This window comes from Camelus ferus, chromosome 4 (assembly GCF_009834535.1).
Source record: "Camelus ferus isolate YT-003-E chromosome 4, BCGSAC_Cfer_1.0, whole genome shotgun sequence".
NCBI lineage: Eukaryota > Metazoa > Chordata > Mammalia > Artiodactyla > Camelidae > Camelus > Camelus ferus.
Window position 1 is genome coordinate 75027761 of NC_045699.1, and position 24484 is coordinate 75052244.

The 24484-nt window shown below is 57.6% G+C and overlaps 2 protein-coding genes across 3 annotated transcripts; both read left to right on the top strand.

Annotated features, from left to right (window-relative positions):
* Positions 1-790: 790 nt before the first annotated feature.
* On the top strand, positions 791-10213 carry NELFB (negative elongation factor complex member B). Of its 2 annotated transcripts, none has more exons than XM_032479001.1 (13): positions 791-1204; positions 1510-1673; positions 1880-1979; positions 2373-2603; positions 4114-4299; positions 4976-5088; positions 5628-5730; positions 5917-6012; positions 6243-6385; positions 6462-6568; positions 8864-9005; positions 9129-9237; positions 9358-10213. In XM_032479001.1, exons 1-13 carry the CDS (start codon positions 1070-1072, stop codon positions 9502-9504), a joined length of 1776 nt encoding a protein of 591 aa, XP_032334892.1. In that variant the 5' UTR covers positions 791-1069; the 3' UTR covers positions 9505-10213. The 2 variants fall into 2 exon arrangements, with proteins under 2 accessions (XP_032334892.1, XP_032334893.1); XM_032479002.1 differs by having other exon boundaries at positions 792-1171.
* A 2476-nt stretch (positions 10214-12689) lies between these two features.
* On the top strand, positions 12690-15513 carry TOR4A (torsin family 4 member A). The gene is made up of 2 exons (XM_032479005.1): positions 12690-13378; positions 14106-15513. The coding sequence occupies exon 2, from the start codon at positions 14143-14145 to the stop codon at positions 15391-15393; it is 1251 nt and encodes a 416-aa protein (XP_032334896.1). The 5' UTR covers positions 12690-13378; positions 14106-14142; the 3' UTR covers positions 15394-15513.
* The last annotated feature ends 8971 nt before the right edge of the window (positions 15514-24484 follow it).

A 24484-nucleotide genomic window follows, 5' to 3' on the forward strand; every position in this document is an offset into this window, starting at 1 on the left:
GTCCCAGCACTCCCAGGAATCAGAGCAGTGGGACTGCAGACTATTGTCACTGGGCCCTGAGCCGACCAGCTTGGCCAGCGGGCAACAGAGACAGAGCTGTGGAAGCTCTGGCCTTAGGAGTTTGGCCCAGGGTAGGGGGACCAGGAGCCTTGCTCCCAGTTGCACCACCAGCAACCCCTAAGGCTCAAAGCCAGGAGTGGGAGCAGCAGGAAGGATGGAGCAATCCCGGAGGAAGGAGGGCCTCCTGGAGAAAGCAGTGGAGGAATGGGTTTTCAAGGATGAGCTACTTTACCGGGAAGCAGAAAGGGAATTTCTAGCAGAACAAACCTCAGAAGCCAAGGCACTTGAAAGGGGAGAGGGTGTAATGTTTGCTGTGGCCAGGCTTGCAGGGGACACAGGGCTGGTGGGATGGAAGTAGGTGAGCTGGAGGGAGGGAGAGCTGCAGAGACCTGAGCCTCGAGGGGCGGGAGGGGTGGTCCAAGGACTCGCACACTTGGCGATGGGGAGCCCACAGAGGGTACAGAGCAGGCAGTGCCCACCGCCCCTATAGGAGCTCGTTGCACTGCAAAGGACAAAGCAGGGACCTACAGGATCCTACCCTCCTGCTCCCGCCCACCCGGGTTCTCCGCCAAACGAGAGGCACAGGTCGGAGGCCGCGGCTGCCGTGAGGCTGGGCGTGGCCGCGCAGGAGGGCGTGGCCCGGCGTGCGGGGCGGGGTTTCGTCGACGGCCTGTGCGACATCCCGGCGCCGTCTTCGCGCTCGGCCTCTGCCAGGCGCCGGCCCGGCGCAGCTCCCGGGAGCCTCTGCGCGGCGGCGGCGGCGGCGGCGGCGGCGGCGTTTCCGTGGAGCCGGCTGGCGGGCGGACCCGGCTGTGCGGGGCGGAAGTGGGCTGCTGCGGTCCGAGCGGAGCCGCGCTGCGGCCGGGACCAGGCCGAGCTGGAGGGCGTCGGGGAGCGGAGCTCGGGCGGACCACGAGGCCCGGGCGAGCGGGCAGCTGGGGGCCCTGCGGCGCCGGTGGAGCGCGGAGGGGATGGGGCGCCGAGTCGGGGGGGGGCCGGGGCCTCGGCCATGTTCGCGGGGCTGCAGGACCTGGGCGTGGCCAACGGCGAGGACCTGAAGGAGACGCTGACCAACTGCACGGAGCCGCTCAAGGCCATCGAGCAGTTCCAGGTGGAGCCGGGTGGAGGGGCCGGCCGTCTTGGCGTGAGTCCGGCGCGGGGCGGGGTCGTGAGGAATGGGCAGATTTCTCTCCGTCCTGGTAGCGCGTCTGTTCCCCGGGATGGAGGAACCAGGTGTCCTGAGCTAGGACCCCGTCGACGGGCATCTGAGTGGTTTCCAGTTTTTGCAGTTAAAACCAGCGCTGCTGGGAACAGCGGGGACGTTCCTTGCACCTGCCTCCTTGTGTACTCAGGGCATCCACGTGCTTGGCCAGACGTGGCTGCCTCCGAGGTTTCTCTCGTCGCGGGAGGAAGCCAAGTCGACCTCACATTGACCCTTTGCTTCCTCAGACAGAGAATGGCGTGTTGCTGCCCTCCCTGCAGTCCGCCTTGCCCTTCTTGGACCTGCACGGGACCCCCCGGCTGGAGTTCCACCAGTCTGTGTTTGACGAGCTGCGGGACAAGCTGCTGGAGCGGGTGTCAGCCATTGCTTCAGAGGGGAAGGCTGAAGAAAGGTAAGTGGGCAGGTAAGATGTGCAGCCCCTTACCAGCTTGGGGTCTACATCAGCAGGACTCACTGTTCCCGTGGCTACACATACCCTACTCAAGAAGGGCCTCTCCCCTAATTGTTCCTCCTGAGGACGTCATCTGTCTGGGGACAGGCAGGCAGCTGCGATGACTTGGTCCTGTGCTAGTCCCTCAGGAGTGCGAGTCTTTCCAGGTACAAGAAACTGGAAGACCTTCTGGAGAAGAGCTTTTCTTTGGTGAAGATGCCATCCCTGCAGCCAGTGGTGATGTGCGTCATGAAACACTTGCCTAAGGTAAAGGCCCTCCCAACCCGGGGCCTCCCTGCATGGCGCTTGCTTGGTGGAGGTCAAGCACACGCTTAGCTGGGCGTCTGCTTGGGACGGGGAGGTTCTCTGAGCTGGCCACCCGAGGAGGGGTAGCCTCAGAGCGTGTTCTCTGTGCTCACTTCTCCCGGAGGAGCCTCGCAGAGCCTGGAGCTTGGCACGTGGAGTCCTTTCTGGGAAAAAGCTGTGTGGTCAGCGTGGCTGCTCTACCTGCTGGGGCCTGAGGGGCCAGCCACAGGTGCCCCTGTTGGTGGGGCTGGGCTGAATGAGGTCTCTGCTGTGGGGCACTGAGGGCTTTTGACTCGTCTTGAGGGGGACCCTGGTGGCAGGCACTGCTCACAGGTGGCCTGTGGGGTCGTGTAGGTTCCTGAGAAGAAGTTGAAGCTGGTGATGGCGGACAAGGATCTGTACCGGGCCTGCGCTGTGGAGGTGAAGCGGCAGATCTGGCAAGACAACCAGGCACTCTTTGGTGACGAGGTCTCCCCGCTGCTGAAGCAGTACATCGTGGAGAAGGAGAGCGCTCTCTTCAGCACGGAGCTCTCTGTCCTGCACAACTTCTTCAGTCCTTCCCCCAAGACCAGGCGCCAGGGCGAGGTGAGGACTGTGTGTTGGGGGTGGGCTTCCTCCACCCCTGGAAGGGTGGGCTCTGACCTGTGGCTGCAGGAGGGGCTTGTGAAGTCCCGCCCACTACCCTGCAGGTCTTGGTATCCTTATGTACTTCTGTACTCCACTGCCCACCAGGCCTTTTTGGTTAAGGTCTCTGGAATTGTCTGTTCTTGCGTTTGAGTCATTCCTTCTTCAACACGTGTCTCTTGAGCGCTGACCCACTGCCACAGGTGTCTGGACCCTTCAGTAACCCAAGGTCAGGGCGCCTGCCCGGGTACTTGCAGTCTGGTGTCACGTGTGGGTCTCGGAGCTCCAGCGGTGGAGCAGGGTGGGCCAGGTAGGGGTGGTGTCTTGGGGTTTGAGGAAGAAGGGCCCGGTTGGGGGGTGTTGTGAGCAGAGGCGTTGAGGTGGGCAGGTGAGGGTGTCTGGGGAGGGGGCCGGGGGAGGTGGAGGTCTGGAGGCCACTGTGGACACTCTGACTTTTCCTGGTGAAGTGGGGGTCCCTGGCTTGGTTCCAGGATGCCCCTCAACCCAGGAGGAGGCAATGGCAAGAGTCCAGACGTGGGCCGAGCAGCATTTGCTGTTCTGCTGTGGCCTCTCACAGTCAGCCTTCCCACCCAGGGTCTCCTGTGCGGGTGGTGCGAGGTGGGCTCTGACCCAGGGTCTTCTCAGGTGTTGGGCCAGTGGTTGCAGCACCACTTCCTGATCAGGCCGCTGAGTGTGTCTGAGCCCTTCCTGCTTGCCTTCCCCTTGTCTCAGGGTTGTGGGATTTGGCCCTGCCCCTGCTTCACTCTCCCCTCCAGGCCAAGGTCCCTCTTGGGGGCTGGGTCCTTCCTTCGGTAGGGGTTGGGGAGGGAGCAGTGGCAGGGGTGGGTCGGCTGCGGGGCCCTGGTCCTCTGCCTGAGCTTCGCACCCTCCTGTCGGATGTGAGGCGAGCCCGGCGGGTCAGGCTGGTGCATTCCTGTCGTCGGTGTTAGAGGTGCTGGGACTCGGTGCCTGGACTCGGGTTGTGCTCTGAGCTGCTCTGCTCGTCGGGGTTCCTGAGGCCTGCTTGTGGGTCCTCAGCAGGGGTCCTCCAGGTGGGCTGCTGACTGCTCCCCTCCTTATGTCCAGCCCACTGGGCCTCCTTAGTGTCTCACCCTGTGCATCTGCACGGCCGCTGAGCCCCGAGGGGAGCCCCTCCTGTGGGCTGCTGCAGCGTGGGCGGGGTGTGGTGCTGGAGGCGGGACGGGGGCCTGAGAGGAGGCAGGCGTGGGTGGCCGCAGCTGGGCCTCACCTGGTGGCACTGCACATGCTCGTTGACCGAATTTCCCCATCGTCGACCTCGTGGTGGGGTCGGCCCCCTGGGCAGCTATGCTGGGGATCTGGGGGCCTGCTGTGGAGTTCACCTCCATGAAGACCAGGGACGCCCCACCCCCGTGGGCCAGTGTCCTGTCAGAGGGGAGCCTTAGCACCAGACATGTAGTGGGACGAGGCGGGCGGGGTTGTCTCCCCACAGGTGGTGCAGAAGCTGACGCAGATGGTGGGCAAGAACGTGAAGCTGTACGACATGGTGCTGCAGTTCCTGCGCACCCTCTTTCTGCGCACACGCAACGTGCACTACTGCACCCTGCGGGCCGAGCTGCTCATGTCCCTGCACGACCTGGATGTCGGCGACATCTGCTCCGTAGACCCCTGCCACAAGGTGGGGGCCTGCCTGCCCCTCTCCCTCGGACACTACGGTCCTAGCACCTGGGCTCTGACCGCTGCCTGCCTGGCCACCTGCCTGCACCGACCCCTCCACTGCCTCTGCCCACCTGCGGTGTCCTCTGAGCGCCTGACCCGGAGCCAGCTGCCCTACGTCTCCCTCCCTCGCCCGCTCCCCCTCTGCCTCCACTCCAGCCAGGGCAGGCCCTGCGGCCGCTCCTGGACCCTTGCTCTGCCTCCTGTGGTCTTTCCGGGGCCTCTGGCCTTTCCCTGCCCCGGGGCCCCCGGGGCTGCTCACCAGCGAGCTCCATGTTCCAGGAGCAGGGCTTTCTGCACTGCCCTTGTCCCAACATGGACACAGTGGGGCCAGAGGTGGTGTCACTCTGAGACCGCACTGCCCTTCCCCACAGTGGGGTCCCTGGAGAGGCCCTTAGAACAAAACATGTATCTTGCTTCTTTCTTGTACCGCCTGACCTGTGGGGATTCAGGCCCTGGGCCAGTTTCCTTTGTGCCACCCTTTCCTGGTGCAGGCCGGGCCTGGGCCACGTGAAGGGGTGGGTCCCGAGGCTTCCTCAAGGCTCAGGCAGCGGTGGCACCTGGGCGAGGAGGTGAGGGTGAGTGCTGCCTGGAGGCCACGGTCTCCGGCACGTCCTGACTGCGCTTTCTCCCCACAGTTCACCTGGTGCCTGGACGCTTGCATCCGAGAGCGGTTCGTGGACAGCAAGAGGGCCCGAGAGCTGCAGGGGTTTCTGGACGGGGTGAAGAAGGGACAGGAGCAAGTCCTGGGGTGAGGGTTGGCCTGGTGTGGTGTCCCAGCCCCCCAGGGTCCTGTCCACAGGCTTCCGGTCGAGAATGCTGTGTCTGCAGTCGGGAGTGGGCTGTTTCTTCTGGCGTGTCTTTAGGAAAACCGCCTGAGGGACGTGGCTGCTGGGGACGAGGCTGTTGCGGTCTCGGGCAAGCTGAGTGCCTGGGCTGGGGCTCCGGTATCTGCTGTGATGTGGGGCTGCCTGCGGGCTGAGGGGCGGGTCCTCTGGGGCCCGGCTCCCAGACGGCCCTCCCCGAGTGGGCTCTGCTTGGCCCGTCTCCGACTGCTTCTCCCTGGAGTCGTCCATGAGGGCACCTGGCTGAGTCTGTGGAGCCAGGTCACGTTCCCCAGACAAAACGGGACCTCAGGGTTTAAAAGCACGTCTGACTTCCAGCTTCCCGAGTCAGCTGAGGGCTGCGAGCCGTTTGAAAGCAGCCCGGGGTCAGGTGGCTTAGTCCGCGTGGGAGGGCCGTCTCCCCGGGTCGGGGTTCCCCTTGCTCACGCCGGGTTCATCCTCACAGGGACCTGTCCATGATCCTGTGTGACCCCTTTGCCATCAACACCCTGTCCCTGAGCACCGTCAGGCACCTGCAGGAGCTGGTCGGCCAGGAGACGCTGCCCAGGGTGAGTGCCCCGCTGGCTGCACGCCGGCTCTGGTGGATGTGGGTGCGAACCCCAGGCATCCAGGTCTGCGCTGGCCTGGGTGGGCACACGTCTGACCAGCAGAGGGCAGGTGGAGCCTGTGAGAGAGCGGAAGTCCCGGGTGAGGGAGGCTCAGGTGAGCGCTTGCTGAGGCCCGTGTCCCTGCAGGACAGCCCTGACCTGCTGCTGCTGCTTCGGCTGCTGGCGCTGGGCCAGGGGGCGTGGGACATGATCGACAGCCAGGTCTTCAAGGAGCCCAGACTGGTAACAGGACCAGCAGGGGTCCTTCCTGCTGCCTTCTCAGCCCCACCGGCAGCGGAAGAGGAGGAGGAGGAGGAGGAGGAGGAGGGTGGCGCTTGCGGGGGGCTGGGAAGGAGGCCCTGCCCCCAGGCCCACACCGGGGTAGGGGCAGGGGTAGGGGCAGGCAGGCCGATGGAGGAAGGGGGCGAGGCCCAGGGACGGTGCGGGACAGAGCTCTCTGGCCTCCGCCCCAGGAGGTGGAGCTCATCACCAGGTTCTTGCCCACGCTGATGTCCTTCGTGGTGGACGACCACACCTTCAACGTGGATCAGAAGCTCCCGGCTGAGGAGAAAGCTCCGGTCACATACCCAAACACGCTCCCAGAGAGTTTCACTAAGTACGGGCTCCGGGCGCCACTGGGGGGGGGTGGCGGTGGTGCTCCCCAGAGCTGACAGGTGTGGGGTGGGGGGCAGGTTCCTGCAGGAGCAGCGCATGGCCTGCGAGGTGGGGCTGTACTACGTGCTGCACATCACTAAGCAGAGGAACAAGAACGCGCTCCTCCGCCTGCTGCCGGGGCTGGGTGAGTCTGCGGGGCTCGGGGCGTCTGCGGGGTTCCGGGAGTCTGTGGGCAGCGCCTTCGTCCTGCCTGCCCTCTGCCCACTGCCTGCCTCCCGCGCTAGGTCTTTGTCCCCGGTGCTTATTCGGGTACAAAAGCGGCAGGAACTCAGCGGTGCCCTTTCACAGGCACCCTCTTCTCATCACAGTCCACATTTGTGGAAGAGCCACCATAACCTTTTCCTAACTGGTGAGGGGGGTGGAGTCCCTCAAGTCCTCAGACAATCGAGAGAGCCCCGCCAGCAAGGTGGTGAGGAGGCCGCTTCCCTGGGAACCTCTGGCCGAGCCGGGTGGGGGCAGAGGTGTTGCCACACGCTAGGAGGAAGAGGGAGGGGTCTGAGTGGATCCCTTCAAGAGTCAGCTGCAGGTTGAGTCGGGGTAGGAGCTTCTGGGAGCACCCAGCCTGCCCGCCACACAGCAGGTCCAGGGCCTCCTCACAGATTTTCTCTGGGATGTTGTGGCTTTTTTTTGCGTAAAGGTCTCACACGTTACTTGCTAAGGGTGCTTCTGAATCATCAATGTGTCTGACGGTGGTGCACGTGCTGTTTCCTGACTTACCTGTGTGGAGGATGCTGTATTTGTGGGTGTTAATTTGCCCAGCCGCCATCTAACTGAACAACACGAACTTATTCTTGTGGTGCTGGAGGTCAGAAGTCTGCAAGGACTCTCCCAGGGCTAAAGTCAAGGTGCGGGCAGGCTGGCTTCTCCTGGAGACTCCAGGGAGGGTCCCGTTTCCCTGTCTCCTCCAGCCTCCCGCTTCTCCCGTCCTCGGGTCTCTCTCTGACTCTGGCCCTCCCACCTCCTCACCCAAGGCCCCTGCGCGGCCTGGGGGCCCAGCCGGGCTGTGCAGGACTGGCCCCCGCCCTCCTGCTTAGGTGGCGCGTTCGCAGGCTCTGGGTCAGGCGTGGGCGCCTCTCTGGCTAGAGCGTGTCTGTTTTTGGAGGCTTCCGGGGGTGCAGTCGAAAGGAACCTTGATTTGCCTCATCCTTCCTATTCGGTTTCAAATGTTTGCACACGTCTTGTTGAATTGTGTCTGTGGGAACGGGGTGTCCTGTGAGAGGCGCATCGGTGTCCACCAGGCACGCGCTGCCGCCGGCGGGCTGGGCTGCAGGTCTCCACATTCAGGGAGGGCGCTCTTGTTTCTCTGTGTTATTAGTACATTCTGGGAAGGACAGGTGTCAGGCTTTACATTCTCTTCATTTTTTGTCTTTATTTTGGGGATTTTGGGTAAAGTCAGAAGTAAAGAGCACGGGGCAGCAAGGCCCAGTGCCCATCGCCCACCTCTGTGGGGTCCACAGATGCCACCGTCCCCTCGGTGATGGCCCCAGCCGGCATCTCGACTAAAGATGGATGCTCTAACCTACCACGACCGCGGCTGAGCTTATTCTGGGTCTAGGTTCCGGAGGTGGCCGTGCTCCCAGGACTGTCATAGCATCTTTGTGCAGATGGCTTGTTCAAATCAGGGTTCAGACGAGGGCCCCCTCCACCTTGCTTCTCCTGGCTGCCTCGGGTCTCTCGCAGTCTGTAGGGCTACTTGGGGTTTGTTGGCTGAACCGGGGCATTTGTTCTCCAGGCGGGACTTTGGTGGTGGCATCCCTTGGTGACTGTGAGGCCAGCCAGGACTGGCCAGCTAAGCGGTGGGGCACACCCCGTGGTGCCGCGGCCCCGCCCGGCGTTGGGTGCACTGTGGGCTCAGGGGACGTCTCAGATCCTTGGTCAGAGTCCCCTGTTGGCGGTTCTGTAGCAGCTGCCACAGCCACCTGCCTGGGTGTGTGTGCCCACACGGCCTGCCGGCTGTGCACACAGGCAGCCCTGTCCCTGGTGACAAGTGCGACTCCTCAGTAGTTACTCTGGCTATCTCTTTTGAGTTTTGATGGTGCAGATTCAAAAAAGAAGGCCCATCTTTCTCTGTTCTCTCCTCTCAACCAGCACGGGCGGCGGTCTGGTGGGCTTGCTGGGCCGGCCCACAGCACTTCTCTGTTTTTCTGTAATTACTGGTCTGCTCAGGTTTCCCTCTGCTGGAGGCCACTCAGTCCTCGGTCCCCTGGCCACAGGGCAGGGCTGTGTGTGATGGGATCTCACGCCCTCCCCCACCCCCGTGCTGTCGCCCTGCACCACTGCTGGCGCCCAGGCCCATGTCCGCCCCCCCATCCTCAGAAGCTGGTGCTGCTTTGCCATCTTGTCACGATTCCCAGGGCCCGGGCCGGGCGGGGTGTGTGGATGGCAGGCCAGGCTGGGCCGACGCCTGCCATGTTTGCAGTGGAGACCTTTGGTGACCTGGCGTTCAGTGACATCTTTTTGCATCTGCTCACGGGGAACCTGGCGCTGCTGGCTGACGAATTCGCCCTGGAGGACTTCTGCAGCAGCCTCTTCGACGGCTTCCTCCTCACCGCCTCCCCGAGGTACCGTCCTCTTGATTCACATCCATGGCAGCCAGGGCGGTGGGGTCAGAGTGCCAGGCACGGTTGGGGAGGGTGGGTGGTTCTGTGAGCACCTGCAGCCCAGCCCCGCACGGCCTCTTCCAGGAAAGAGAACGTGCAGCGGCACGTGCTGAGGCTCCTCATCCACCTGCACCACCGGGTGGCCCCGTCCAAGCTGGAAGCCCTGCAGAAGGCGCTGGAGCCCACGGGCCAGGTGAGTGCCCCTCTCCAGCCCGCACCCCTGTTGCTGGCCCGACCCTGCCCATGTGTGTGTCATCTGGGCGCATGCACCAAGCGGCCTGGGCGGCCCCAGAACCCTGCGCTTTTCCTACAGAGCGGAGAGGCGGTGAAGGAACTTTATTCCCAGCTCGGTGAGAAGCTGGAGCAGCTGGACCATCGGAAGCCTAGCCCAGCCCAGGCCCCGGAGGCCCCAGCCCTGGAGCTACCTCTCCCCACCGTGCCTGCCCCAGCTGTGCTCTGAGGCTCCGCCTGGGGCTGCTCAGGGGTGGGTGGGGCCCCTGGACCAGTGAGAGCCAGGACCCGGCTCTCCTAGAGGCAGAGGACGGTTCACAGCACAGTGGGTGGGCTGAGCTAGACCCCCGGGGCCGTCCTGTGGGCAGGGCACCCCTGCTCTGCGCCTCAGCCTCTCCTAGAACTGGGTCCCAGGAGGTGTGTGCCTTCTGTGTGACTGTGACCTGTGTCCCTGCTGCTGTGAGCCCCTGGCCGGCTCCGTGGTGCCGCAGGCCCTGCTCTGTGTCTGCCACACCCCACCTGGCCCTGGGCATCCGAGCCACGGGAGCTTCTGTTTTTTCCTGCCTTGCGGTGTGGTTTCTGCTGTTGCTGGTCAGACAAGGGCAATAGTTGAAATTAGAAAAAAGCCACCCGTTTTCCAAGGGGAGAGGGCAGGGTCCCAGGCCAGAGGCGGTGAAGGCGGGCAGTGAAGGCGGGTGGGCAGGGTTGACACAGATCGACAGGATCATGTGGTTGCTGGCCAGGTGCCACAGGTGAAGTCCAGCCCTGCCCTCTTGCAGGAGCGCCTCCCCGGTGACAACCCCGTGTAGCAGGCATGGCAGAGGGAGGCCCCACCCTGCTGCGCTGGGCTTGCTCCTTCTTGCTCGGCTGCAGGGTCTCGGCTGTTGCACATAGTGAGACTTTTACTTACGTAAATAAAAGGCATTTTGGTAAATCCACAGTGAGCTGTTTACATGCATGCCCGAGGCTGGCAGCAGTGCAGGCTGGGTGGCCGCTCTCCTGGCTTTTCTGTCTTTGTGGGCACCGTCAGGATGCCCAGCCCTGCCCAGGAGAGCAGCCGTGGGTGGTGAGGCTTGGGCCTGGCTGCACTTGGGGCCACGAGACTGGACTCATTTGGCGCTGGGTGGGCCCTAGCTCCCATCGTCAGTGGTGACAATACTGGAGGTCAGGCTGCGTGGAGGTCACCGTGACCTTGACAGGCACAGCTCTGCAGGTGGAAGGACAGAAGGAGGGAATGATTGGAGACCCCGGTAGAGACGAAGACTGGGGAAAGTAGGGACCTGGGGGCATGGGTGTTGGGGGCCACAGGAACCGGTATGGGAGAAACACGTTTGTGTTTGGTGGCAATGACCCAGTGAGTGAAAAGTAGACAGGGTGGTGGGGTGGCTGGAGTGTCACGGAGTGGGTGGGAGCAGGCGGTGCCAGGGCCCACGGGGCTTCCCGGGAGCAGGGAAGGCAGATCTGGGGGTACAGACGCTGAAGGTCCCCTTCCAGCTGCTGCTTTTTTCCTCTAGGAAGCAGGGAGCCAGGTCCCAGGCTGGGGGGCAGGACTGGGTGGAGCCGGGGCCAAGGAGAGAGGACAAGGAAGGAACTTGGCTGTGGGAGGAGCGAGTAAGTGGATGGACAGGGACCCGCGTGACCCACCTGAGGCTCACAGTCGGGACAAAGACCAGTCAGTGCGGCCAGGCTCCTCCAGCCCAGATGAAGGGAACAGGGACTGGAGGCCCCAGTGGGTGGGGGCTTGTTGGGTGGAGGGTATGAGCTGCAAGGATGGGGTGGGGGCTTCAGTCATGGGCAACGGAGAGCCCTGGGAGGGACGGGGGTAGGAGGCAGCTGAGCCCAGGGGCCCTGGGAGGCTGTGAGGTGGGAATCCTGAGACCAGACAGCGACCCCAGCAGCCGTGGGGAAATGAGGGAGGTCTGGTCTGAGGAAGAGAGCGACCACGCTGGGGATTCGGTAAGGGGAGGGGCCTGTGTGTGGTGGGGTAACCTGTCCACCTCCAGGCCAGCAGTTTGGGAGCCTTGGAGCCCCAATGGGCTGTTGGGGTTGGCAGTGTGGGCAGCGAGGTGAAGAGGCTACAGAGAAGAAGTTGAAGACGTGGACCTGAATTCGGGGCTGGGGCTGGATCACGGGGCCCGCGCTGGATGAGGGTGTGACGGGAGGCCCCCCAGAGTAGAGCATGGGGTGGGTGGGATTAGTCCTTCAGCAGGGAGAGGTGGGGTCCTGGGGCCCCCTTCACCGCTGGAGACGGGGGAGAAAGCACAGAGGAGGCAAGGCCTCAGCACAGACCTCAGGTTCACCCTTGACCCCACTGAGGGTAGGCCCTCCGAGGAAGGACTTTTTTGACTACTGCTACACCCTGCGTACAAGCCCCCTCTTCCCCGCAGCGATGGGGCTCTGGACCCTAGAGGGTTCGGCAGAAGCAATTGCTGATCAATCAGAGCTAGGACTGATCCCCCGTCCCCAACCCCAGCAATGCCTTCAAGGTCCCCCCTGGGGTCTGCCCTGTGTCAGAAGACATGGACATTATAGGAAGCTTGAGAGCCATGGGGCACCAGCAGGGGCCTGGACAGATGTTTTTCTGTCCTGGTCCCTGGAAGGCCTGGGTATGGGCTGAAAGCACCTCCAGGCTACTGGGGGATGAGGTATTCATAAGTGCCTGCACAGTGAAGGGCAGCGAGTCCCAGGGAGCCAGGCCCCCAGCTGGAGAGGAGGATGCAGAGAAGCAGTGGTTTCTGTGTGGTGATCCTGCCCCAGGGCAGTGGACAGATGGACAGACAGGAACTCCCACGTGCCGACAAGAAGCCATGAATTCTATATTTTGGGGAGCACAGGCACCCCCGAGCCCATGACCATTTGCCTGATGTGGGTCATGCAGGGAGGTGGAGGAAAGCTGAGAGAGAGGAGAGAGATTCGCTGGGCAGAGGGACTCCTGTGGGCAAAGGTGTGGAGGATGAAGCATAGGGATGCCAGGAGGATGGGGGCCACGGGCAGGGTAGAATCTGGGGGGTACTCAGGACTGCCAGCACCAGCGGGACAGTTGGGCACAGAGCCGGGACTGATTTGGGGGCATTACTGGCTGGCAGACCTGCTCTTTGGTGAGAGGCTTCCAGGTTGGGCCGGAGGGAGAGGAGCTGAGGGTCAATCAAGCAGGCAGGAATGGCAGTGGGGGCAGGGCCACAGGAAGCTGGTGGCGGGGAAGGGTCCAGACCCTCCATCTGCAAACTCTTGGCCCAAGTTCTTTCCAAATTTGCACTCCCGCCAGGGCCCTGGGCCACACGAGGGGGTCCTTCCCAAGTTCCAGAGCTTCTGTCCCAGTGTGGGCTGCCTGTCCTTGGGGGGCTCGAGGCTGGGGTACAGAGGAAGAGAAAGGGGGAGATGGGGCCGATGGAGCCCCAGGCCCTGGTAGAAAAGGAGAAGGAAATAAGCCCCACTCTGTGGGCCCCCAGGCTGGGGTGTGGAAAGGGGGAACAGGGAGGGTTGGGGGAACCCCCAGCTGCGGAGAACCCCACCTGCCCTCTTTGCGCTTGCTGCCAGTCAACCTGCACACCTAGCCCCACCTCTTCTCCGTGGACTCCGTGGGGAGTCAGGTGAAGGAGATACCCTGGGAGGTGGGGGTCCGTGCAGGGTACACTGGGGTGCAAGGGACACATGGGATCCTAGGGGAGGCGAGGTCCCTCAGCCTCACAGGGTGTCCTGGGCCTGGACTGAGCCTGGAGGACTGGGAGGGCTGCAGGGCAGAGGGTAGGTGACCCATGGCCGTGGCCAGGGGACCTGGGAGAGCCCGTCAGGCCTCCCCCTCTGGCGCCTCCGTCCAGCCTAAGTCCCGCCCGTGCCGCACCCCTGACTCACTTCCTTTGCACAGAAGCGGAAACCTCCCCAGAGCTTCCTCCGCTCCGGACGCTCCCCAGGGACCCGCAGGTGTCGCTACCCCTCCAAGCTTGAGCTGACCCAGTGAGGCTCCTGACCCCACCTCGACCCTCACCAGGAAGCCTGGACATTCTGCTTCCTGAGTGGCAGGGCCCGGTGTCTGGTGTGGGCAGGGGGCTGCCCTGAGGGGCTGGGGGCCAGCAAGAGCCTGGCCTGACCTGACGCAGCTGCAGGTACGGGGGTGTCAGGGGCCGGGGCATCCATTCCACCTTTCTCCAGCTGTCTCCTCACTAGCTTTATCCTTCGTCCGGATCTTACCTTTCTGTCCGTCTTTTCACCCCACCCCCACCCGTCTCTCAGGGGCTCCCTGTCACCCTCTCCATTAGTGTGTTCACTGGAGGGATGTGGGGAGGTTCCTAATTTGGGGGCTGGAAGCCTGGGCTCAGCTTGGGGTCAGGGCTAGAGCCCATTCTCAAAAGCATAAGTTCCAGCCAGAACGCCCCCCCACCCCCAAGTGTTCGTGGGTGCTTGGGCCTCTGCTTCCCCTGACCCCCTTCTAGGGAGGCCGAAGTCCCCTGGCGCCCGGCAGTCGGAGCTGCGGCGAGGGGCGGGGTCTGGCTTTGACCCTGCTTCACCCCTGATAGGCGCCCGGTTGGTACCGACTCCTCCTCCAGGAAGTCAGGGCGGCCGCCCGAGAAGATGCGCACCCCCTTCCCCCAGTCACTTCCTCAAGGCCCCAGGCTGTTTATGGGAGGACCCGAACAATTTGCATTGGGGCCCCGCGGGGAGCGGCTTCCTGGTCAAGGGGGCGAGCCTCCAGCCCAGCGAGGCGGGGACCAGGCCCTGGCCTGGGGGCAGTGGGCTGCACTCCGGGGGGCCTCCCCGCGGGATGAGACCACGGGAAAGGATCCCAGTCGGCCATGCGAAAGTCTGGAGACCCTCCCCGTCTTCTCGTTGCAGGAAGGAAGACCTGCATGCCGAGCGCCACCCGTGCGCAATGGACCGCGGCCAGCCCAGCCCGGAGCCCCCGGACGCGGTCCCCGGCGTCCCCGGCCCAAGCGTGATAGCGCCGGTGCGCGCCGTGGTCCGCCTGCGACGCCGCGTGTGCCTCCTGCGCAAGCGGCGCCTCCCACCGCCGGGCGTGGGGCCGGGCTACGTGCCCGGGGCGACGCGCGCGAACCTGGACCAGCCTCAGTTCTTCACCTTCGACAGCCCAGCGGAGCTGCCCTCGAAGGCGCCGCGAAAGAGGCGCCGGCGCAGCCGCGTGGTGCTCTACCCCGAGACCTCGCGCAAGTACCGGCCGCACGCGGAAAGCCGGAGCCGCGCACAGCGCTGCCTGCTGTTGCTCGTGGCCATCGTGGGCTTCCAGGTTCTCAACGCCATCGAGAACCTGGACGATAATGCGCTGCGCTATGACCTCGACGGGCTGGAGAAGGCGCTACAGCGCGCCGTGTTCGGCCAGCCGGCGGCTGTGGGGCGCATCGTGGCGCTGCTGCGGGACTACCTGGCCACGCACGTGCACAGCCGCCCGCTGCTTCTGGCGCTGCACGGGCCCAGCGGCGTGGGCAAGAGCCACGTGGGCCGCCTCCTGGCGCGCCACTTCCGTGCGGTGCTCGAGGACGGCGCGCTCGTGCTGCAGTACCACGCGCGGCACCACTGCCCCCAGCGCCGCGCAGCGCAGGACTGCCGCGAGGAGCTGGCGCGGCGCGTGGCCGACGTGGTGGCGCGGGCCGAGGCAGAGGAGAAGACCCCGCTCCTGGTGCTGGACGAGGTGGAGTTCCTGCCGCCGGCGCTGCTGGACGAGCTGCATGGCTTCCTGCAGCCGCAGCGGTCGCACCACTTCCACAACGCTATCTACGTGCTTCTCAGCGGTGCCGGTGGCGCGGAGGTCACGCGCTTCGTACTGCAGAACGCGTCCCGCGCGCTGGCGCTGCGCCAAGACGGCGCCCACGGTGCCCAGGCCGCAGCGGCGGCGGCCCAGGCGGAGGAGGAGCTGCGCGCCGGCCTGCGGGCACTCCTGGTCCGCGAGCACCCGCTGTGGCAGGCCGCAGCCATCGTGCCCTTCCTGCTGCTGGACAAGCGAGATGTGGTCAACTGCTTCCGGGATGAGATGGCCGGGGAGGGCTTCTTTCCGGACCAGGCCCGGGCCGAGCTCCTGGCCGCGCAACTCAGCTACCACCGCGTCGCTGGACGCGAGTTCGCCGTTACCGGCTGCAAGCAGGTGGTGGCCACGGTGAACCTCTTGTAGCCCAGGCGCAGCTGGACGCAGTGGACGCCGGCAGGCACGACGGGGCGTGGCAGTAGGAGGGAGGGGACCCTATGGATTTGCCCTAGGCTTCTGAGGCCTCTAATAAATCTGTCCATGGCCCCTGGCTGGTTACACTGGGACCTGGGGAGGCTGGTGGGCTGGGTCAACTCTGAGCTCCTTCCAGTTCCAACCCCCTACAGCCCCAGGGGGCCACCTGCCGGTTCAGCCCCACTGTCCCACATCGCAAGCACTCTAGCAGGTGGGCAGCCTTTCCCCACGATACAGAGGATGGGTGACCACAGAGGGGGTGCAGACGCCAGGGTCACACAGCTGGTTCCCTGCAGCACTGATGTGGTCATGCAGCGGCAGCCAACACACACACCTACTCACAGGGTCATAGCCCAACCTTCCGCACACGTGCTCACCCTGGGGGCCTAAAGTCTCAGATGCTTCTCCACCGCAAGCATCATGGGGGATCTGCCTGGATTTCTCACAGCCTCAGGCAAAGGGATAGGTGAGGGCTCCACCCAATGAGCTGATCCAGTGGGATCCTGACTCCTCTGGAAGGGGGCCTCTCAGGGTGGCAGCAGCAGGAGATGGGTCCAAGTTGGGGGCCCTGACCACCAACTTGCTCCAAGGTGCTGAACTGGAGGGGCGGCATCTGAGTAGGGATCCTGCAGACTCAACTGCAGGGAAGCAGAACCCTGGCTGCCACTGCTTCCCAGGCCTGAGTGGGGCCTGCCGTCCCGGCTCCTCTCCAGGCATGCAGCCCCTCCACCCACCCTCGCTCTGCAGGTCCATGGCTCCCAAAGCAGGATTGCAGGCGTCATGCCCACTGCCTGGGGCAGGGTGAGTGCCAAGTTTTGGGACACCTCCTGCATGGGCTCCCAAGCGGGTCGGGGAGGCCTCAGTGTTGTCGCCTGATGGGCACACGGGTCAGCATGGACCAACCCACCCAGGAACAAGGCACAGCCTGGGGGCTTGGGGAACACCAGCACCACAACTGGGCAACAACACATCCCAAGGGAGGGCTGAGGGGAGGGCCGGTCGCAGTGGGGACACCCCAAGGATGAAGTGGGCTGAGCAAGGAGCTCTAGCCCCCTGCCTCTGAACTCAGCCCAACCCCTCCCCTCCCCTGGACCTCAAGGACAACAGAGCCACTGGCAGGCTGGTTCCCAGAGGGCCAGTGTAATTAGAGCTCCTCCCCACCACCCATTCTCTCCCTGGTGGTTCTGCTGACCTGGGGGTCTGAGGTCTGTCAGAGGGGGAGGGAGAGTGAGCCCTCCTGCCCCTGGAGTCTGTCCCAGGACAGGAAGCAGCTGGCCTGGCAGGCCAGTTCCTGGGTCCAGGACAGGAAGGGTGGGGAGGAGGCACGTCCTGCCCAGAAGGACCAGATGCCTCTCAGCTCCAGGGCTCCCTGGGGGCGGCAGGGGGTGAGGTGGGGGGATTTGGCCAGTTTGCAAGATGGTTCTAAACCAGGAGCCAGAGATGAAGGTACCCAGCTGAACAGCCAGTGGGATGTCGGGTGGTGTTTGCTGTGGCCAGTGTGCTTGCCCTTTAGTGTATGTAACTGGGTCTCTGCTTCCCCAGAGGCATCTAACCACTTGCAGCAAGACGAGTTTACGATTGCAGACACCTCTCAGCAAGCAGGTGATCACAGGCTGCGTGGTTACCCAAAACCACTGTGACCAGAATGTGGAGTGACGGTCGCCCAGCTGAAACTGCGCGGGCTCCAGGGTCAGCTGGCTCTCCTAGGCTCCTGATCCCTGGTTCGCTGGTGCTCACTCCCACCCTTGGGGGGAAAGCTGTCCCTACGGAGGCAAAGCCAGGACTGCTTATGCCTCCTAGAAGTTCTCGCTCAAGGCAGTTATAAAGGGTTAATGGGACGGATCCATATGAGGCTTCTGTTCAGTGATGTAGGGAGAACGGGACAGTGAATATGGCGGGGCACACTGCCCTGTGCTCTCCGGCCAGCAAGGCAACAGGTTGCCCAAACATAAGGGCCACTCACAGACCTTCCACATATGGAAGTGTGACGGGGGGTGTACGCACATAAAGCCCCCACACGAGTGATGGTACCTGCAGATTCCTTCATTGGCATAGAGGTGCTGGCATCACTTAGCAAGGCTCAGAGATTTTGTTACACAACAAGAAGCTACCTGACAGATGTGTCAGCAAGTTCACAGGTCACTCAACTTGCATTGGCAACTCCGCAGAGCTTTTCATGCAAATATTCAAAAGAACTTGTTTTTCTGTCCCAGGGGTGGGTCAACTTGGAGCAAAGAATAAATTTAGGTGGACTTGGCTCCCTAACTCTATAAAGCAGGCCCACAGAACAACCTGGACAGACAACAGCATCTGGAACCTCGGTGGGACTACTCACAGGGTGAGCCAGGAGCCCTTGCTGTCCTGGACGGGCTAGGGTTTCTGGTGGCAAATCCAGCAGTCAGAGAGGGTCCCCCTTTCTCCAGGGCCTGGGACATATGAGCGAGGGTGTTGTGCTTCCGTGGGAGGGAGGGAAGAAGCCAGTTGAGGGACAGTATTGAAATCAAGATGTACAGGCCTGGTCCGGGCATCTTGGGAAAGCTGCTGGCCCCAGACAGCCTCTGTTCCAGGTCCTAACAGGCTTTATCTTCAGGTGGCCAGACAGGGCGCAGGTCCAGTGGGGCTTGGTGCCTCCTTTACGTGTGACACTGGATCCCGGATTCCATTCCCTGGAGTTTGGTGACACAGGCTTAGTCAACAGGACCAGTAGGGCCCTTCTGCCGAGGGTGGAAAGAGTCCTCTTGGAGGTGCCTTTTCCAGTGCACAGAACCTTCAGGCTGTGGAGTGTGCTGTTTGGAGTCTCCATCTCCCGGGAGCGCACTGCAAAAGGAATGCTCTCCCAGGGCCTGGTTACTTTCAGTAGATGCAATTTTAGACTTTTGTGCATGTTTGGAAGCTTGCAGGTACCAAAGAAAATATACCATTCATTCTGTGTAATTTTACAGCGCAGTCCTCCAATTAGGTCCTAAGAAAAAACGAATTTGGGAAGATCGGAAGTTCCCCGTAATGGCCATTGCAATTCTGAATTACTTTTAATTTGTTAGACCCACTTAGTTAAAAATGAGCATGTCAGGGTCCACAGCTTTTAAACATGAACCTGGCCAGAGTCCCTGGGGGAGGGCTGCCCTCAGAGCATCTCTTTTCCCTAAGTTCTCCTGGAAAGTCAAGAAAGTTGCTGGAGTCCTAGCCCAGATTCCAAAAGAAATAAAACAGATGACTGGATTCTAGTTAGATTGATTCCCCCTAAAAGAACCTCACTATGCATGCCCCGGAAAAAAACTGAGTACCCACCGAGGATGAAGCCTTGAACCAGAAAAGATGAAACCTTTTCCCTGAAAGGACAAAACTTTTCCAGATCCTGAATAAAGTCAGAGAGCTCAAATGCAAACAGAGCAGTTTGGAATCCACAAGAAGAGACTCACAGAAGTGATGAGCTTGAGGGGCTTGGTGTGGGTCCCTCACTCAGTTCCAGGGTCCCTTCACATCCCACTTCTGACACCATATATGTCAACTTGAATACTATAATGGCTAGTTATTTTACCAGCAAAAGCGACTTTATTTGGAAATAGAGGAACTATAGTTCAGGATATATGAACTGGGGCAGACCACAGTGAAATCAAGAAAACAGGGAGGAAGAACTTGCTTTTATAGGGAAAAGGGGGAGTGGGGAGGGGCTGTGACAACCAAAGAGCCCATACTTTGGACCCCAAAGGTTGGGCCACTGTGGTCTCTGATAGGTTGGGCCATCCTGGGAGAAGAAGAGAGACGTTCCCTTCCTCCTCCGGAATGGTTAGTAGAGGCGCTCTCCTGTCCAGAATGTAGGCGAGATCCCTTCCTGTTTGGGGTAATTGACATGCATGGTGGATGCAGGAGTGTCCCCTACAGGCTTGTCCTGACTTCCACTTCGGCTGAAGTTTCTATAATCCTTTCATCCACGTTTTAAGCTTCATTTTGCAACTTTGTCTTGTGCCTTTTAGTTGTCCTCCTCTTCCTATGTTTCTTTTTCCTTACTTCTTGCTTCTTTTTGCAGTGGTGCCCTCAAATGCCCAGTGCTTGATTTTTCTCCCCGATTGGCTGGCAGTTTGCCATGAGCACCTAACCTAACCCAACCCATCTCTTAAAAAATTTTTTTTAATTAAAAACAATCTTTTTATTTTTATTATTTGGGGGAGGGAGATCTATTTATTTATTTTTAGTGGAGGCACAGGGAATGGAACCCAGGACCTCATTCACGCTAAGCATGTGCTCTACCGCTGAGCTGTACCTTCCCCGTGAACCTGACTCCTCTTACATCCTCGCCTGGGCAGCTGAGAGACTTTCCATCCCCTGAGCTCCAAGTCGGCCCTCTCCACCCTGAGGGCCGTTCTTATCAAGTACTTTAACTGTCCCTTTTATTAAACTCTGCATATCAGATAGTATTATTATATATCATTTGTATTGACTTTAATATTTTGTTTTATTGATTTATTTGTGAACTAGTTCCTTCTTTTTCAGATACTACGTTGTCAGGTTTCCAGGTCCCGTGTGTGTCGGGGCATCCGTTCTGGGCTCTCTGTTGACTTCTGTGGATCCATTTATTTCCTCTGGCCCCACCCCGGGTGTCCTGACGGCTCCGTAAGCCTGCAGAAGCCATTGCACCTTGCAGAATATTGTTATTCATGACAAGTCACTTGGCGCTTTTGAGCTTTTTTTTTTTTTTTTAACTTGATTTTGTCAATGTCTTTGACAAACCTTTTTGGATTTGATCAGAATGGCACTGACTCTACAAATCAGTTTGGGGAACAACTACCCCTTTACTGCTATACATTTATCAAGGCCTGATTGAACATCTCAGTAGAGCTCTGGAGTTTGCTGCAGAGAGGTCTTGCTCATTATTGTTAGATTTATTCCCAGAAACTGTGTATTTTGGGTTGGTATTGTAGAGGGTTACTGTCATACGATCTATATCAAGAAAATTGTATAAAGCAAAATCTATATTTAAAGTTTTATCACAAAGCAAGTACCCATGTGCTCACCATTCAGGTCAAGAAACAGGAAATGATCTGTTTCCTGGAAGAGCCCCCCCACTGCTGTCCTCACCAGCACCCACAACCTGCCCCTCCCTGGTACCCCAGCTTCATCCTAGGCGACAACCACCCAACTTTCAAAATAATTACTGCCTGTCTTCTTCACACTTTAACCAGTTAACATTACCACCCTAACCAGTCTGGCTTAGCTTGTTTTCTATGTTGTAGTTTTCTTGTTTACTTATTTTTAAAAGCAGTGTGATTGAGGTAGCGTTTCTACACTGCAAAATTTGCTCATTTTAAGTGGACAATTTTCTGATTTTTAGTAAATTTGCAAAGTTGTCCAATATCACCACAATTCAGGCTTAGAATATCTCCATCATCACAGAAAGATCCTTCCTGCTCCTTTTCTGTGAATCCCTGTTTCCACCCATTTCTCAGACACCACTAACCCTTTTTCTGTCTGTATAGGTTTGCCTTTTTAAAAAAGCATTTCATACAAATGGAAGCTTTTGTAGCTTTTTGTGTCTGACTTCCTTCACTTAAAATCTGTTTTTGAGACTGACACAACAGGGACACTTCGGCATTTGGTGTAACTCTTTCTATTTCCAAACTGCATCCATTAAATGGATCAAAGACCTTTTGTTTACTCATTCATCACTTAATGGACATTTGGATTTTTTCCAGTTTTTGGCTTTTATGCATAAATGGTGCAAGTAACATTTGCCAAACATTTCTTCAGGTGGATATGTTTTTATTTATCTTGAATAAATACCAAGGAGGGGAATTGCTAAGTCATATAAATTTTTTTTTGTTTAAATTTTAAAGAAACTGCCAGACTGTTTTCCAAAGTGGCTGCACCATTTTACATTCTACCAGCAGTGTTTAAGGGTGATCGTTTGTCCACATCCTTGCCAAAACCTGTGTTGCGGAAAAATGTGTTACAGCTCAGTTGTGACAGCAACCTGGATCCGGGTGAGAGACCAGGCAGCACTTGGAGACTTGGAGAACTCAGGTTTATTACGCCAGCAGGCCCAGAAGAGTTAACACTCCAAGCTCTGGACCCCGTCTGTGGGTTTACACAGGCCTTTATAGGCTGCCAGTTTTACACTTTGCAAAATCATATTCAAATAAAGTATAACAGAGTTGACCAACCAGGAACAAGCTTTGTAGAAATAGACCAATTAGGAGTGAGAGAAATAACCAATCAGGAGCGAGCTCCATGCAAATGAAGTACTACAAATGGACCAATCAGAAGCTAGGGAAGTGGACCAATCAGAAGTGAGAGTAATAACCAATCAGGAGTGAAGGAAATAGCCAATCAGAAGTGAGCTCAGGGAACCAGAAGAATTTCAGGGGTAAGTAAGCTGTTTCAGAGGCAAAAAGTGAGATAGAGCCTCTGGGCCAGGGAATGGGATGGTGCCAGCAGGAGAGTAGTGAACCTACTTGGGGACCCTGAAGGTTTTTTTTATGGGGCTTCCCGCCTCACCTGTTCCTGACAGTCTTTTTTTTTTTTTTTTTTTTACAGCCATACTAGTGTGTGGTTTTAATTTGCATTTCCCTGATACCTAACGGTGCTGAGCATCTTTCCAAGTGCAGATGAGCCATTTCTATTATTTGAGCTGTCTTGTCATTGAGTTGTAAGAGGTCTTCTTATATTTGGGCTGTAAGTCCCTTATCAGATACATGATTTGGAAGTATTTCCTCCCAGTCTATAAGTTGTTTTTAACTTCCATAATTAAAAATGTCTTTTGAAGTGCAAAAGGTTTTAATTTTTATGAAGTCAAATTTATTAAGTTTTTTTTATTATTTTTATTAAGTTTTTTCTTTCTTCAATCATGCTTTTGATGTTATAGCTAAGAACTCTTTGCTTAAAAATCTTAAAGAATTTTCTATATTTTATTTTAAATGCTTTTAGCTCTTATATTTAGGTCTATGGATCATTTTGTACTAGCTTTTGTATATGATGTGAGGTGAGGATCTAAATTAATCTTTTTATGTTAATCATTTTACAGTTGTCCCAGCACCAATTCCCACCCTACCTTTTTCCCCCAGCACCATTTTTTATTTTATTTAATTTTTTTCTCAGCACCATTTAAAAATGCTTTTTAAATTTTATTTTTTGGGGGGATTAGGCTTATTTGCTTATTTTTAGATGTGGTACTGGGGATTGAGCCCAGGACCCTGTGCATGCTAAGCATGTGCTCTACCACTTGAGCTATATTCTCCCCTCACCTGGCACCATCCTTGAAAATACCCTTTCCTCCTTGACTTGCCTTGACACCTGTGTCATTAGGGTTCAACCAGCGAAAAACAATCAGTGAGAGATGTATGTATGTATATTAAGGAATTTGTTACAAGAAATCACCTTGCAAGACTGTAGGAGCTAAGGAGAAAATTTTAAAAATCTTACGGAAGGTGCTGGAAAAAGCAGGCTGAACATCTGGCACGAGTTATCCGTAAGTAGAGCTTCTTCTTCTTCAGGGAAGCCTCAGCTGTGCTCTTAAGGCCTTTCAGTGGATTGAACCAGGCCCCCCTCCACCCAACCCAGGTCATGTAGGATAATCTCTTCTACCCAAAGTCAAATGATTACGGGTTCAGTCTCAATAAATTATGAGAAGGGGTGTTGGGGTGAGGAATAGGACTTTATTCAGAAAGCCAGCAGACCGAGAAGATGGCAGACTAATAATGTCCTGGAGAACCATCGTCCCCAAGTCAGAATTCAGGCTCCTTTTATACTAGAAAGGGGAGAGGGTGTGGTTGGTTCTTGCAGACTTCTTGGTGTCAGAATCCTTTATTGTTGCAGCTGTCCACACTGGTCAGATCATGGTGTCCCTGTAAACCTCTCACAAAACAAATGTTATTTTCTATTCTGCAACTTTTTATCTTCCTATGAATGGAAAAGTGTTAATATCCTTAAAGGTTATAGCCTTGAGAACAGGCTCTCCTGTCTATTTCAGGCTCTAGGCAACGTTCTTTTACAAAAGGTGCAGAACCAGCAAGACTGAGCCCAGGAAACAGAACACAGGGTTAAAGCCAAAGGGACAGATCAACTTGGAGTCAGATTGGTTCTTTTCTATCACATCATCTACAGACTGCCTTTACAGCAATGCCTAGACTAGGTTTGGACTGAATAGCTGGGGACTATAGCCCAACCACGTTGACACCTAAAACTGTCCATCATAACACCTTTGTAAAAAATTAATTGGCCATGAATGCAATGATTTGTTTCTGGACTTCCAATTCTGTTCCATTGATCTATATGCCTGTTGTTATGTGAGGCAACGTTCTTTTGATTTCTTAGCTTTATAAAGTCAGTTTTGCAACTGGGAATTGTGAGTCCTTCAACTTTGTTTTTAGTTTTCAAATTTTGTTTGTTTGTTTGTTTGTTTGTTTTTCTGGGTCCTTTGCTTTTCTGTATAATTTTTAAGATTGGCTTTTTTTCTGAAAAAAACAAAAAAAACAAATGAACTTCCAAGTCTTGATAGAAATTTCATTGTCTTTAGAGATCAATTTGGGGAGAAGTGCCTTCTTGACAATACTGAATCACAGACTTAGAGTTTTTCATCAATTACTTAAGTCTTCCTTAATTTCTTTCAGCAGTGTTTGCAGTTTTCAGTATGCAAGCCTGGCACTTCTTTTCTTCTATGGATTCCTGAGCATTTTATTCTTTTTGATGCCCTTGCAAGTGAAATTGTTTTGTCAATGTGATTTTCAGGTCGTTCATTGCTGGCATGCAGATATAAAATTGAATTTTGTATACTGATCTTGGATCCTGTGACCCTGTGGAATGCATTTCTTAGTCCCAGTGATTTTTTATGGATTCCTTAGGATTTTCAGCAGATAGTATCATGTTTCTATGTGTAAATACACTTCTTGCTTTCCAATCTGTATGTGTTTTAGTTCTTTTTCCTACCTGGTTGTACTGGCTAGCACTCCCAGTACAATGTTGACTAGAAGTGATGTTCCTGGCGTTAGAAGCAAAGCACTGGGTCTTTGACCATTAAAGAGAATGTTAGCTGTAGATTTTCTTACAGGTG

What these genes read in the sequence shown, in the direction of transcription:
- NELFB (XM_032479001.1), top strand. Translation starts at nt 1,070, where the DNA reads ATGTTCGCGGGGCTGCAGGACCTGGGCGTGGCCAACGGCGAGGACCTG. An exon ending in CTCCTCACCGCCTCCCCGAG is followed by an intron (nt 9,006 to 9,128) that starts GTACCGTCCTCT and finishes GGCCTCTTCCAG; the next exon opens with GAAAGAGAACGTGCAGCGGC. An exon ending in CGCTGGAGCCCACGGGCCAG is followed by an intron (nt 9,238 to 9,357) that starts GTGAGTGCCCCT and finishes CTTTTCCTACAG; the next exon opens with AGCGGAGAGGCGGTGAAGGA.
- TOR4A (XM_032479005.1), top strand. Translation starts at nt 14,143, where the DNA reads ATGGACCGCGGCCAGCCCAGCCCGGAGCCCCCGGACGCGGTCCCCGGC.